The sequence below is a fragment of the Ornithorhynchus anatinus genome, chromosome 1 (assembly GCF_004115215.2).
Source record: "Ornithorhynchus anatinus isolate Pmale09 chromosome 1, mOrnAna1.pri.v4, whole genome shotgun sequence".
Classification (NCBI taxonomy): Eukaryota; Metazoa; Chordata; class Mammalia; order Monotremata; family Ornithorhynchidae; genus Ornithorhynchus; species Ornithorhynchus anatinus.
Genome location: NC_041728.1, coordinates 44,317,512 through 44,331,829, shown reverse-complemented (window position 1 = coordinate 44,331,829; position 14,318 = coordinate 44,317,512). Strand labels below are relative to the sequence as shown.

At 44.5% G+C, this 14,318-nt stretch overlaps 1 protein-coding gene across 4 annotated transcripts in view; it reads left to right on the top strand.

The window, feature by feature from the left end:
- STON2 (stonin 2) overlaps positions 1-13,988 on the top strand; it is a 164,636-nt gene extending 150,648 nt beyond the window's left edge. For 3 of the 4 annotated variants that reach the window (XM_029071751.2, XM_029071736.2, XM_029071742.2), the window contains exons 6-7: positions 5,565-5,767; positions 13,381-13,988. In XM_029071751.2, coding sequence (XP_028927584.1) covers positions 5,565-5,767; positions 13,381-13,464 — 287 coding nt within the window. In that variant the 3' untranslated portion in view covers positions 13,465-13,988. The remainder of the gene's footprint in view (positions 1-5,564; positions 5,768-13,380) is intronic. The other variant, XM_029071754.2, reaches the window with a different exon arrangement.
- Positions 13,989-14,318: the final 330 nt, after the last annotated feature.

Genomic DNA, 14,318 nt, shown 5'->3' with positions numbered 1-14,318 from the left:
AAGGGGAAGAGCAAAGGGTGGGGGGTGGGGAGGGGGAACAGAGGGAAGGGGGGCTCAGTCTGGGAAGGTCTCCTGGAGGATGTGAACTCTCAATAGGGCTTTGAAGAGGGGAAGAGAGTTACTTTGGTGGATGTGAGGAGGGAGGGCATTCCAGGACAGCGGTCAGCCAGGGGTCGACGTCGGGATAAGCATGAACTGGGGACCGTGAGGAGGTGAGCGGCAGAGGAGCAGAGTGTAAGGGGTGGGAGTAGAGAGAAGGGAGGTGAGGTAGGAGGGGGCAAGGGGATGGAGAGCTTTGAAGCCAAGAGTGAGGAGGTTTTTTGTGCGAAGGTTGATAGGCAACCACTGAAGGTTTTTAAGGAGGGGAGTGACATGCCCAGAGAGTTTCTGTAGGAAGATGGTCTGGGCAGCGGAATGAAGAATAGACTGGAGTGGGGAGAGACAGGAGGAAGGGAGATCAGAGAGGATGCTGACACAATAATCCAGTCAGGATATTAGGAGAGCTTGTACCAGCACAATAGCCGTTTGGATGAGAGGAAAGGGCAGATCTTGGCGATGTTGTTAAGGTGAGACTGGCAGGTTTTGGTGATGGTTTGGATGTGTGGAGTGAATGAGAGAGCCGAGTCAAGGACGACACCAAGGTTGCAGGCGTGTGAGATGAGAAGGATGGTCGTGCCATCCACAGTGACAGGGAGTTTAGGGAGAGGACAGGGTTTGGGAGGGAAAATAAGATGCTCAGTCTTAGACATGTTGAGTTTTAAGTGGTGGGCAGACATCCAGGTGGAGTCGTCCTGGAGACAGGAGGAGATATGAGCCTGGAGGGAGGGGGAGAGAACAGGGGAGGAGATGTAGATTTGGGTGTCATCTGTGTAGAGATGATAGTTGAAGCCGTGGGAGTGAATGAATTCATCAAGGGAGTGAGTATAGATGCAGAACAGAAGAGGGCCATGAACCGACCCTTGAGGAACCCCTACTGTTAGTGGATGGGAGGGGGAGGAGGAGCACGTGAAGGAGACCAACAGTGAACGGCCAGAAAATTAAGAGGAGAACCGGGAGAGGACAGAATCCGTGAAGCCAAGATGAGATAAAGAGTGGAGGAGGAGGGGATGGTCGACAGTGTCAAAGGCAGCTGAGAGGTTGAGGAGGATTAGGATAGAGTAGGAATCATTGGATTTGGCAAGAAGGAGGTCATGGGTGACTTTTGAGAGGGTAGTTTCGGTGGAGTGGAGGGGACGGAAGCCAGATTGAAGGGGGTCCAGGAGAGAGTTGGAGTTGAGGAATTCAAGGCAGCGAGTGTAGATGACTTGTTCTAAGAGTTTGGAAAGGAAGGGTAGGAGGGAGATAGGATGATAACTGGAAGGGGAAGTGGGGTCGAGAGAGGGTTTTTTTAGGATGGGGGAGACGTGGGCATGTTTGAAGGCAGAGGGGAAGAAGCCATTGGAGAGTAAGTGGTTAAAGATAGAAGTTAGGGAGGGGAGGAGGGAAGGGGGCGATAGTTTTTATAAAGTGAGCGGGAATGGGGTCTGAAGCACAGGTGGAGGGGGTGGCACTTGCGAGGAGGGAGGATATCCTTGCTCTGTTACCTGCCTGCTGTGTGACCTTGGGTAAGTCACTTAACTTATCTGCACCTCAGTTTCTTCAACTGCAAAATGGGGATTCAATATCTATTCTCCCTCCTAATTGACACATAGAAAGCACTTAAATGCAATTAAAAAAAGGAAAAATTAATGTGCACTTTGGTGAATTTCTTGCACTCATTCACTGGATTACACTATAGTGTCTTGGATGTCTGAGGATACTAGGATTTTCATCATCTCCATAAGTGTAGTTAAGTGGCAACAGTCACAAGAAACTCCTCAGTCAATCAGTGGTCTTTATTGAGTGCTTACTGTGTGCAGAGAACTGGAGTAAGCACTTGCACTTGGGTGAGTATTCTACAACATAGTTGGTAGATATGTTCCCAGCCCACATGGAGCTTATAGTCTACACAGGGAGACAGACATCATTGTCAAGCAAATAGTATTGGTAGTTCTCCCAGTGTATAAGTATTTGCAAAAAGAGTTATTAAGTTGAGAGGAGCACCCAGTAAAATTGTATTGAGTCATTCATTTTCTGAGTAATGGTATATTTGGTTCCCCGCTCTGCCACTTGTCAGCTGTGTGACTGTGGGCAAGTCACTTAACTTCTCTGTGCCTCAGTTACCTCATCTGTAAAATGGGGATTAAGACTGTGAGCCTCATGTGGGACAACCTGATTACCCTGTATACCCCAGCGCTTAGAACAGTGCTCTGCACATAGTAAGCGCTTAACAAATACCAACATTATTATTATTATCTTTAATTTTGTTTCTCTCTAAAGACTGCATTCACATTTACCAAGGTTTATTCAAATATTACTCATCACAAATCACCCTGAAGATAGTTTTAATTGGTGACACAGAGCAAAACAAATGTTTCACTAAGTATTGTGTTCCTTGGGGAGTGGGTGTGCATGTTCTCAGTTAGAAATTAAGGGCCTGCCCAGATGGGTTAAAAGAATTGTTTTCTTTGGGACTGGAGGGTGATAGTCTGTCTCCAACTGTTTCTCCTCTGGGCAGAGAAACTCAGTTAAATAACGATGGGCTGGTCCCATATTATTAAGTTCAACATTTGTTTATCCTGACCCAGTGCTATGTCATGCCTCTGTCAACACCCAGACTGAATACCCACAATCTTCTGGCCAGCCCATCCAATGCACAAACTTTTCAAGGCAGCTGGATATGGATTCAATGTCTTGGGGACGTGGGATGTCGTGAGAGAGGGGTCCATGCTCAGTTTTTCTCCTCCTTAATCACCATCATTTCAGTAAGACTGACCCTAAAGCCTAAAGGAAATAATGAACAAGGTGAGATGGCAGTCGGTCAAATGGCGATAGGTAACTGATCTAAGGGAAATGCATTCGCTGGCTTTTTGGATGCCCATTTGTTTGTTCCTCTTGGGATCTGTGTGGCCAGAAGGCTGAGTTCCAGGCCGTTGTTTGTTTCCGCTTGGTCGATTCATTTGGGAAAAACAAGATGGAGAAGGAGAAGCAGTGGTGAATCAGAGCCAGACCAATGCAAGCTTTACTGCTTAATTGACTTTTAATAAGGCCAATGAATTTTTAAACTAATTTTCTTGACTGAATTAATGATACCACTCTTGGTCACTCAAATTGTATATAGACACACATCCACACACACACACACACACACACACACACACTCTCTCTCTCTCTCTCTCTCTCTCTCACTAGCCAGGATTGCAAAGGCAAAACCCCAAATCCCTAAATGACATGTTTCTTAACAACCCAGGGACTTACAATTTTGTTTCTAAGCCCAAGAAAGAAGAGTTTGCAGGTAATAATAATAATATTGGTATTTGTTAAGCACTTACTATGTGCCGAGCACTGTTCTAAGCACTGGGGTTGATACAGGGTAATCAGGTTGTCCCACGTGAGGCTCACAGTCTTAGTCCCCATTTTACAGATGAGGTAACTGAGGCACAAAGTGAAGTGACTTGCCCACAGTCACACAGCAGACAAGTGGCAAAGCTGGGATTCGAACCCATGACTTCTGACGCCCAAGCCCGGGCTCTTTCCACTGAGCCACGCTGCTCAGGTAGGCTTTTCTATTGTACCATTTCCAGGTGGACTGAAATCCACAAGAACCCTTGCATTCCTGGAGTTGAGTCTATGTGATTATCATCAGTCAATCAATCAGTGGTCCTTATTTTGAACTTTCTGTGTGCCCTTATATGACTTTCCTGGTTGGCTCTGGAATTTATCAAATTGACAGCTTCTGATCAGGAATTCTGAGAGCTTCATAATGCACCGCTCACCTCACTGTCACTCTACCTAGTCACAGGAAACAATAAGCTTGCTGTGGGCAGTCAATCTGACTACCTACTCTGTTGTACCCTCCCAAGTGCTTAGTACAGTGCTCTGCACACAGTAAGTGCTCAGTAACTATGCTTAGTTGATTGATAAGACTTTAATGAGGAAGGTGAGGTAAAGGGGGTATATGGTCAGGGGAGGGAGTGAGAACTGGGAGGCTGAAAATGCCCGGAATACTGAATATCAGATGGGCTAGTGGCCTGGATCCTAGAGATGATTTTGTGATCCCCTAAAAATCAATTCTGAAAATGCTCGCCCTGCAAGTGACGATACCCAAGTTAGATTTGCCGTGTGCAAAACTGGATCAGAAATTATTATTTCAAGTCAAAAGAGTCTTCTTAACAAATGCTTTTGCCCCCTTTCAGACCTAGACCTTGTTCCTCTGCCTCCCCCAGCTGTTGTGTTTTCCTTTACCATTTTCACCTAATCGTACGTATGAGCTCTGCAAAGAAAATATTTATATGTATATACATATATAGCACATATGTACATACATATACATATATACCTACACATATATAATACACACACACACTTGAAAATACCTTCAGATTTCCTGAAACACAGGAGTAACATTCTTGGAGAAGCTTTGTGGACACACAAACATTTCTTCCATGACCGGATTGGGTTCTGTCCATTCATTGCTTCATTCAGTAGTATTTATTGAGCACTTACTATGTGCAGAGCACTGTACTAAGCGCTTGGAATGTACAGTTCAGCAACAGATAAAGACAATCCTTGCCCAATGATGGGCTTACAGTCTAAACAGGGGAGAAGTCTAATCGGGGGAGAGAAGGGGAGAGAAGCAGTGTGGCCTAGTGGAAAGGACACGGACCTGGGAGTCAGAGGACCTGGGTTCTAATCCTGGTTCTGCTTTGCACCTACTCTGTGAGCTTGGGCAAGTCACTCAACTTCTCTGTGCCTCAGTTTCCTCATCTATAAAATGAGGATTCAGACCAGTGAGCTCCATGTGGGGCAGGAATTCTGTCCAACCCAATTTGCTTGCATCCACCCCAGTGCTTAGTACGGTGCTTGCCACATAGTAAGTGCTTAACAAATGCTACAATTATTATTATTACAGTTATTATGCATGGTTTCTAAAACCATATATATAATTTAAAAAGAGAAAGGAAAAAACTTAATAAATATGAAGTAAGTTCTGGTGTTTATAAAACACTTTAGAAGTATGGTAAAAAACGAAATCTATGGAAGAAAACCTAATCTCTTGCTCCAGGGATATGGGTGGTATTTCACTGGGAGACAACAGCTTCCTTCCCTTTTGGTTGCTTCCAACCTCCAACCCTTGTGCATTGATATGTGTGTTATAGATCTCTTGCCCTTCATGACACAAGCATGTGGGATGATGACTTCTGTGTTTTTGGGCTGAGGGCTTTATTGCTTGGAAACCAGACTACTGTAATCAGATCATGTTACTGCAAGTGGTGTGAGACATACAAAGCATGACTTACTGCTGACATAAGACCTCAACTGGGTGATCAGTGCTCTAGAAATACGTACAGTTGTCTACTGTGCTGAACAATTCCATCCCTCCACTAGTTTTCATACATTTCTTCAAGGTTTTTCCCATGCCCCCCACCCCGCTTCTCACCACATCTGGTGCCTGGATCTGTAATTTTGCATTTCTCTTCCACCAGCTTCCGGCCACCCTCACTGCTTCTTCTGCCACCTGGAGCTTGGCTCAGACCGAGAAGTGCCTTCCGTATTCGCCCGCCACGTGAACGTGGAGTTCACCATGCCCACGACGTCGGCCTCCAAAGCCACTGTCAGATCCATCTCGGTGGAGGACAAGACTGATGTCAGAAAGTGGGTCAACTATTCAGCTCACTACAGCTACAAGGTAGACCAAGCAGTCGGACGCCTTAGTGCTGGCTAGGGTAGTGGGCTGATCTTGACCCTGGTTTAGTTTTTTACCTTTTAAGAGGAATTAGCAGTGGTGGAAAGTGTCCCACCTAGAAAGGGTTTGTTTGCTTTCACGAACAGAGGGAGAAATCTGCCATCCTGCAGCACAGAATTCTATGTTCTTGAGCAGGATAGAGGGGTTATGGCCTAGTTGAATAAGGCAAGGAAGGAAGACAAAATAAGTTCCCTGAGAAAGAACTGGAGCATGTTGGAGGTTCTATGAGGAAACTGTCTTTAGCTGTTCTTCTCTGGAGAGCAGCGTGACTTAGTGAAAAGATCATGGGTCCAGGAGTCAGAAGACCAGGGTTCCAATACTGCTCTGCCACTTTGTCTGCTGTGTGACCTCGAGCAAGTCACTTCACTTCCCTGGGCCTCAGTTACCTCATCTATAAAATGAAGACTGAGACTGTGAGCTCCATGTGGGACAGAGATTGTGTCCAACCGGATTTGCTTTTATCCATCCCAGTGCTTAGTACAGTGCCTGACACATAATAAGCGTTTAACAAATGCCATAACAATAATAATAATAATTGTTATTAGTGGTAGTAGTAATAATCTCTGCTCTGCCACCTGTCTGCTATGTGATCTTGGGCAAGTCATTTAACTTCTCTGAGCCTCAATTACCTCATCTGCAAAATGGAGATTCAATATCTGATCTCCCTCTTACTTAGAGCGTGAGCCCCGTGTGGGATCTGATTATCTTGTATCTACCCCAGCAGTTAGGACAATATATGGCCCATAGTAAGCATTTAACAAAGACCACTATTATTATTTTCATTATTATTATTATCATTATCATTATTTGAAGATGCAAAGGGGAGGAATGGGAGAAGGGAAGGGTAAATGCCAAAAAAAGATCAAATTGCTGCTGTGGGGTTAAGCAATATGAATCAGGGTCTTAAATTTCACCTGTCCTTATTGGCTCCCTCTGGTGTGCATGAGAAAAGACCAAAAACAAAGGTAAAAGGATATTCTGCAGTAGAAAAAAGGTACTTCAACAAAATATTACTTGGAGAAATGTAATTGTTCTTTTATTAAATTGAATAATCACTTGATCAAGGGCTCCCCCTGGTGGAGTAGAAAAAACTAGTTTCCAATACTTGATTTCCATGCCTTCAGGCTCAAAGATTTAACATAATTATGATTATGTAGGCAAAACAGAGTTCTTTAATTCAGAAGTTTGTCCAGCAGAACATTTGCGACACAAAACTAGGACATAGTCATAGTCAGCAAATTTAAGCACATGGTGCACCTGAAATTTTCATTTTCAATTTAATCGAAATTTTTTGATGAAAAGGTAAGGAGTTGGCTTCCCGGGGACACAAAATTGGAGCATGAGAAAGGTACTGAGCATTAGCCCTAAAGGCCACTGGGACACGGAGGCATGAAGAGGGCAGAATTGTTGCATCTCTCCATGGGATTAGAACAGATTAGAGAAGCAGCATGACTCGGTGGAAAGAACCTGGGCTTGGGAGTCAGAGGTCATGGGTTCGAATTCCAGGTCTGCCACTTGTCAGCTGTGTGACTGTGGGCAAGTCACTTAACTTCTCTGTGCCTCAGTTCCCTCATCTGTAAAATGGGGATTAAGACTGTGCGCCTCATGTGGGACAACCTGATGACCTTGTATCTACCCCAGCGCTTAGAACAGTGCTCTGCACATAGTAAGCGCTTAAATACCAACATTATTATTATTATTGTATGGGACCATGTTGGCCAACTCTGGTGTACCGTACTCTTCCAAGCACTTAGTACAGTGCTCTGCTCATGTAAGGGCTCGATAAATACCATTCATGATGATATACAGTGACTGGGTAGAGTGATGTGTCAGTAGAGACATCTTAGACAACTTAGACAAATTTCCTTCCAGAGGTCTGCGCTGTTTGATTGTTCTTTTGTTTGTTTTATCCTGGAAGGGTTGAGAGGAGATCAATAGGTGGCAAGTTTTCATTTGAGCATGAAGTAAAAAGGCAAGTAGGATAAGCACTTAGTACAATGCTCTGCATACAATAAGTGCTCAATAAATATGATTTAATGAATGAGGGGCTTGGTAGAGACAGGCAGGCTCTGAAGGGCTGATATGTCCTGAAAGCCAATTTGGGAATCTCTTCAGTCCCCTTTGGAGGTTCCTGCCTCTTGTCAGAAACATGGGATGAATGAGGCATCACCTCTTCAACTGGAAGCCCTGGGAAATGATGACTCCCATCAACCCATCGAGTTGGCATCCATGGGGGAGAGGGAATGGTGAGACTTTATATCTTAAAAATCAGGCTACCATTTAATCAATCAATCATTTATTGAGTGCTTACTATGTGCCAGGTACTGTACTAAACGCTGGGTAATCATAGTTACTGAAAGCTTACTGTGTGCAGAGCACTGTACTAAGCACTTGGGAGAGTACAACACAACAGAGTTGGTTGAAACATACCCTGCTCACAAGGAGCTTACGGTCTAGAGGGAATGATTTAAATGAAAAACTCACCCAACCCTAAGTTTTTCCTGCAAACCCGAATGTTGGCATGAGACATAAAATGCTATTTATCTTCCAAGGAAACATTGGATTCTGTGTTTCTCTATTTCTTTTTGTTGCTGTTGTTTTAAATCAAAACCAAATCATAGCATCATCAGAAGCTTAGCCCAAGTCCTTAATACTGAGAGATGTGTGACTAGGTTAGACTTTAAGCTCTTAATGGGCAGGGAATGCATCTAATGTTGGTATTTTGTTAAGCGCTTACTATGTGCAGAGCACTGTTCTAAGCGCTGGGGGAGATACAGGGTAATCAGGTTGTCCCACGTGAGGCTCACAGTTAATCCCCATTTTACAGATGAGGCAACTGAGGCACAGAGAAGTTATGTGACTTGCCCACAGTCACACAGTTGACAAGTGGCAGAGCTGGGAGTCGAACCCATGACCTCTGACTCTAAAGCTCAGGCTCTTTCCACTGAGCCATGCTGCTTATCTACCAACTCTGTTGTACTCTCCCAAGCACTTAGTGCAGTGTCCTATACATAGTAAGCACTCAGTAAATACCATTGATTGGTTGGTTGGTTGGTTGGTCAACCAACCAGTTGACTCCCTGCAAGAGGATGCCAGAAAACTGAGGCTCTGGGTGCTTAGGCTCCTTCAGGAGTTGCCTGTTTGTCTGAATATGGCCCTTGACCTTCGACCTGAAAAGAAGCATGTCACTAAAAGTGTTTACATTCTGTATTCCAGGGGCTTTAACCTTGGAATATTGATTTTGTAAATGACTTTGGGGTGATTCATTCAACTTTAAACTATGGGCTTCAAGTCTCTATTGGCTGGGAAATGTAGAGCTACTTTTCTTAAAAGGAAGGCTAATTCTTAAACAGGCTTCTTATTTTTCCTTTCCCCATTTTTGTTTAGGTTTCCACATCTGTTGCTTTAGAGTTTGTTTGCTGTTTACCCTTTTCGTTTTTGTTCTCAGTTTTGGTTTTTTTTTTACTTTTCCAAATAGTTTTCCAATAGTAAAAATAAAAATAATTGTGGTATTAAGTCCTTATTATGTTCCAAGCACTATGCTAAATACTAGGGTAGATACAATCAGATCCAACACACAGGACTCACAGTCTAAGGGGAAAGAAGGGCAGGCTTTGAATCCCTATTTTACCAGTGAGGAAACTGAGGCAACAAGAAGATAAGTGACTTGCCCATGATCACACAGCAGGCACGTGGAAGAGCTGGGATTAGAACCCAGATCTCCTGATTCCCAGTTCCATGCTTTTTCCACTAGGCCACGCTGCTTCTCCGCTCTGAAGTATACAAGCATTGTCTCTTCCAGTGTGGCTTTTTAAGAGAATGGGGTTAGACCTATGGTTTAGCTCCTCATTCATTCAATCATTCAACTTTAAACTATGGGCTTCAAGTCTCTATTGGCTGGGAAATGTAGAGCTACTTTTCTTAAAAGGAAGGCTCATTCTTAAACAGGCTTCTTATTTTTCCTTTCCCCATTTTTGTTTAGGTTTCCACATCTGTTGCTTTAGAGTTTGTTTGCTGTTTACCCTTTTCGTTTTTGTTCTCAGTTTTGGTTTTTTTTTTACTTTTCCAAATAGTTTTGTAAACAGAAAAGACCTCCTCCAACACCACCTTTTCCCAAAGTCAACCTGAGTATCATATCAGTCCATCAATTAATAAGATTTATTAAATACTATATACAGAGCCCTATAGAGAGTATATAGCTTGGGAGAGTAAAACAGATTTAGAAGAAATGATCCCTGCACTCAATGGCTTTACAGTTTAGTGAGGATGAGTTACAGATAGAAGAGAAAGGAAAAATGGCTATGAAGATCGATATCAGTTTAAAATTGGGTTCGTAAGTCAGTATGCACGGAAGGGCTATAAAGTCATGGGGGCATGAGTGCATAAGTTTGTAGTTGGTGCTGAAGTGCTGTGGTGGTCACTGGGATTTGTGACCTGGAGTGAAGAAAATTGAATTTGGGAGGGCTGCCTGTACTGGCAGGACTGGAGCCTGGGTAGACTACCCGTCCCCCGTATATCTATTGTAATGGAATACCGAAGAAAGAGGCGAATAAATCCAGGTTGACGGTTTATTTAGAGTGGAGTGCGGGGGGACTTTCCCACAGAACAGTCCATGGCAGCCGGCGGACTTGGAGAGATCACACCACATCCTCCTCCTGCATGCACTGCCTTATATCCCCTCTGGTGTGCCAAGAACAAAGGGGGCCCTGTATGGGGGTGGCGGGGGGGGGGGGGCGGGGAGGCATCAGCCACCTGGCTCGATACTCCCTTCCTGATATCTCTGGGGCACCAAGATTCGCGAGGCGGTATGTCCTTGGCGGTCGTTCATCATACAATCTTGTTACTGCAATGAGGCCTCCTTCCTCCGGCAGGTCTATCTTCCTCCCACCTGGGGTTGGCACTATGCCAGCGCTGTGCAATTAAAGAGACAGGATGGAGTAGGGATCGGCCTTGACTGTGCTAGCCCAAATGTTTCCCACGGAGTCTGACCAAACACCAAACACTGCCCGAGGAGATCAATCGCTAAGTCATATTTATTGAGCACATACTATGTGCAGAACACTGTACTAAGCATTTGGAAGAGTACAGTACCACAGAATACCACATTCCCTGCCCATCACAAGCTTACAGTCTAGAGATGTGATTTTAACAGGGATTTGAAGATAGGGAGAATTGTGGTCTGGTGGATTTGAAGAGGAAAGGAGTTCCAGGCAGAGATCAGAAGTAAGAGACATGGGAACAAAACAAAGTGAGAAGGTTAGCTTGAGAGGAACGATGCATGTGAGCTGGGGTGTAGTGGGAGAAGAAAGTGGATAAGCAGGAAGGAGAGTTACTGATTGAGTGCCTTAAAGCTGATGGTCAGGAGCTTCTGCTGCCTGTGGGTAGCTACCAGAGGAGTGAGGAGAAGTGTCGAGAATAAGGGTATTTTTTTTTTTAATGATGTGGGTAGTGGTTTGAGGTTTGGACTGGAGATGGGAGAGATTGGAGGCCGGGGGCGGGCCCTGAGGAGGCTGACACAGTTGCTGAGCTGGGCGACAATTTATGCCTGAATCAGGATAGTGGCTGTTTTGTTGGGGAAGAAAGAGCAAATCAGGGAAATGGTGATGCAACAGTGGTTGAAGAACTGGGTAAGGATAGAGCAGAACCTGCTGCTCATGGGGTCTTTTAGAGATATTCGGTTAATGGCCACGAAATGCTTCCAGTCAATCAATCAATGGTATTTATTGAGCACTTATGTGCAGAGCACTGTGCTAAGTGCACTAAGTGCTTGGGAGAGTACAGTGCAGCAGAATTAGCAGAACCATTCCTTTCCCATAACGAGCTTCCACTCTCCCTCCCAGCTGTCTCTTAGTAGGTACTAGGAGTAGTAATAATAATGACTGTAGTATTTGTTAAGCACTTACTGTGTGCCAAGCACTGTACTGAGCGCTGGGGTGAATACAAGGAAATCAGGTTGGACGCAGTCCCTGTCCTATATGGGGCTCATAGTTTTAATCCCCATTTTTCAGATGAGGGAACTGAGGCACAGAGAAGTGAAGTGACTTGCCCAAGGTCACACAACAGACAAGTGATAGAGCCAGGATTAGAACCCATGACCTTCTGGCTCCCAGGCCGTGCTCCATCCGCTACGCCATGCTGTTTCCCAAGTAGTATTAAGTGCTTACTGTGTGCAGTGCACTATACTAAGCAGTGAGAAAAAATACCCAAGTCAGAGTTAGACACAGCTTATTGCCCTCCAGGAGCCAAACAATCTAAAAATCAGGTGGGGAAGGGTTTGGTGACAGACACAATAGGGTAGATGGAATAGTAAAAATATAAAACAACATAAAGAATAGAACCCATCAAGTTTGATAGTAACGGGGACAGATCTCTAGAGGCTTCAGGATGATACCACCCTCATCCCAGGGAACACTGGGCAAAGGAGAACAGGTGGCAAGCATGACTCAGACCCCAGAAACCATCCCCATTAGCTCACTGAGGGATATACCGTTCCCTTCCCCCAATCTTAAACTAAATCCAGCTTGTCCTGTAGAGTGTGAGCTTGTTGAGGGCAGGGAATGTGTAGGCTAACTCCATTGTGTTGTACTCTCCCATGTGCTTAGTACAGTGCTCTGCACATAGTAAGCACTCAATAAATACCACTGATTGAATGATTGATTGATGAAACATAGGTAAACCTCATTCTGGCCTCTCATTAAGGGAGAGATGGCCATGTCTTGGCCAGCTCCCGAGGCATCGGAACACCCTAATTGAAGGTTAACCACCTCACCTTGGATGACAAGGGGCCAGAAAGCTTCACCTACCTTATTTTAGTGAGTGCAGTTTGCTAAAGATTGTTTCTCAATAATACTAGCACAGTCAGATGCCATCTCACCATCAAGAATGTCATCTTCCAAAATGGACATTTATACATATTAAGCAGTAATTGGGCTTGAGTCCACTGACTAGCTCACCCAACCACACCACATTTTGTTTCCAAGTTAATGTGGGGTTAGCTGCCTATTGGGGTTCCAGAATTTAACTTTTTCATGGAGGGGAAGAGAAGGAGAGGAAGGAGAGAAAAGCAGAGGCCCTCTAGACTGTAAACTCATTGTGGGCAGGGTATGTGTCTTCTCTTCTAAATACTGTACTCTCCCAAGCACTTATTACAGTGCTCAGTGGACAATAAGTGCTTGATAAATACCATAAATGATGGTGATGATGAGGGAAGATGGAGAAAGGAGGAAATGAGCTAGATTGTATGCACCTCCAATAGATTGTAAGCTCACTGCCGGCAGGGATCTTGTCTTCCAACAATGCTATTGTACTCTCCCAAATACTTAGTACAGTGTTCTGCACACAGTAAGCACTCAATAAATGCCATCAGTTGATTAATGTATGCCAGACTGTGTTGTTGTAAAACACTTAACAGCCAACCTGAAAAAATATTCAAATCACTACCACCTGACCAATTGGCAAGTTCCTCTGGATAGTGAAGTGCCTCCAAAATATGGTTTCATGTCCTTTTTCCTTTCCTCTTTTTCATGATTATGTTTCCTTGTACTTTTTCTCTGTAGGTGGAGATTGAGCAGAAAAAGCAGTTAACCCAAGATCTCGAGGGAGAAGACACAGAAAACCCCAAAGAGTGCGGGGTGCAGTGAAAGAAATCCCATTGTGTGGGACCCTGACCTGGGAACCATTCCTTTGCTGAGGCCCATGGGCCTACCTATCGTGTGGGATCTCTCTGCCTAGCAGAACCGTCTTGTGACCCTGGCTTGGACTCTCACCCTCGCAGCCCCCGTCATATCGGCCGTGGTGATTGGTCCATCGGCATTGGATCATGAATCGCACCTGCATTTTGGTGGATTTCCTGGTTTTTGTGGGCATATAGGCTTGCCTTTACTCCAGTTGCCTTTCAACCCCAAAGTGTGGTATAGTGACAACTAAAATCAGAAAAAGAGGCATCTCTCACCTCACTGTTGGGAATCTTTCTCTTCCGGGATTTTTCAATCCGTCGTATGGTTTCCCAAAAGCAAAGGTTTGAGGTTTCAAGACAATGAATCCCAAACTTCTTCTGTCTCAATTAAGGAGGACTATTAAGATGGGCCAGCCTATTGCAGCTTGCTGGCTCCTGAACCTGTCTCTTGTTACTCCGTCATTTAAATCGAAATATTTAGCAATTCAAGTGTTGTGAGGAATTGACACCCAATCATCATAAAATAGCAGGTGGCCCCCACCCACTGAGTTTTCACATCTACATCAGAAATGTTTGAGGGATAACAGATTGAACTCTCTGCATCACAGTGGGCAGAAGTGGCCAAGGGCTGATAATGGGAGTTTGGTTGAAATTAGATCAGGGGTTTTAGCAGGTTAGAGAAGTAATTAAAGGAAAAGAAAATTGTGTTTGGATTTAACCTCTATCTGGGTTGGGGTATGAGTAACAGCTAGAGATCCAAGTTGTAGGAAGCATGGTCTCACCGTATCAGAGATCTTCGGTCCTTCATGGAGAAAGGTC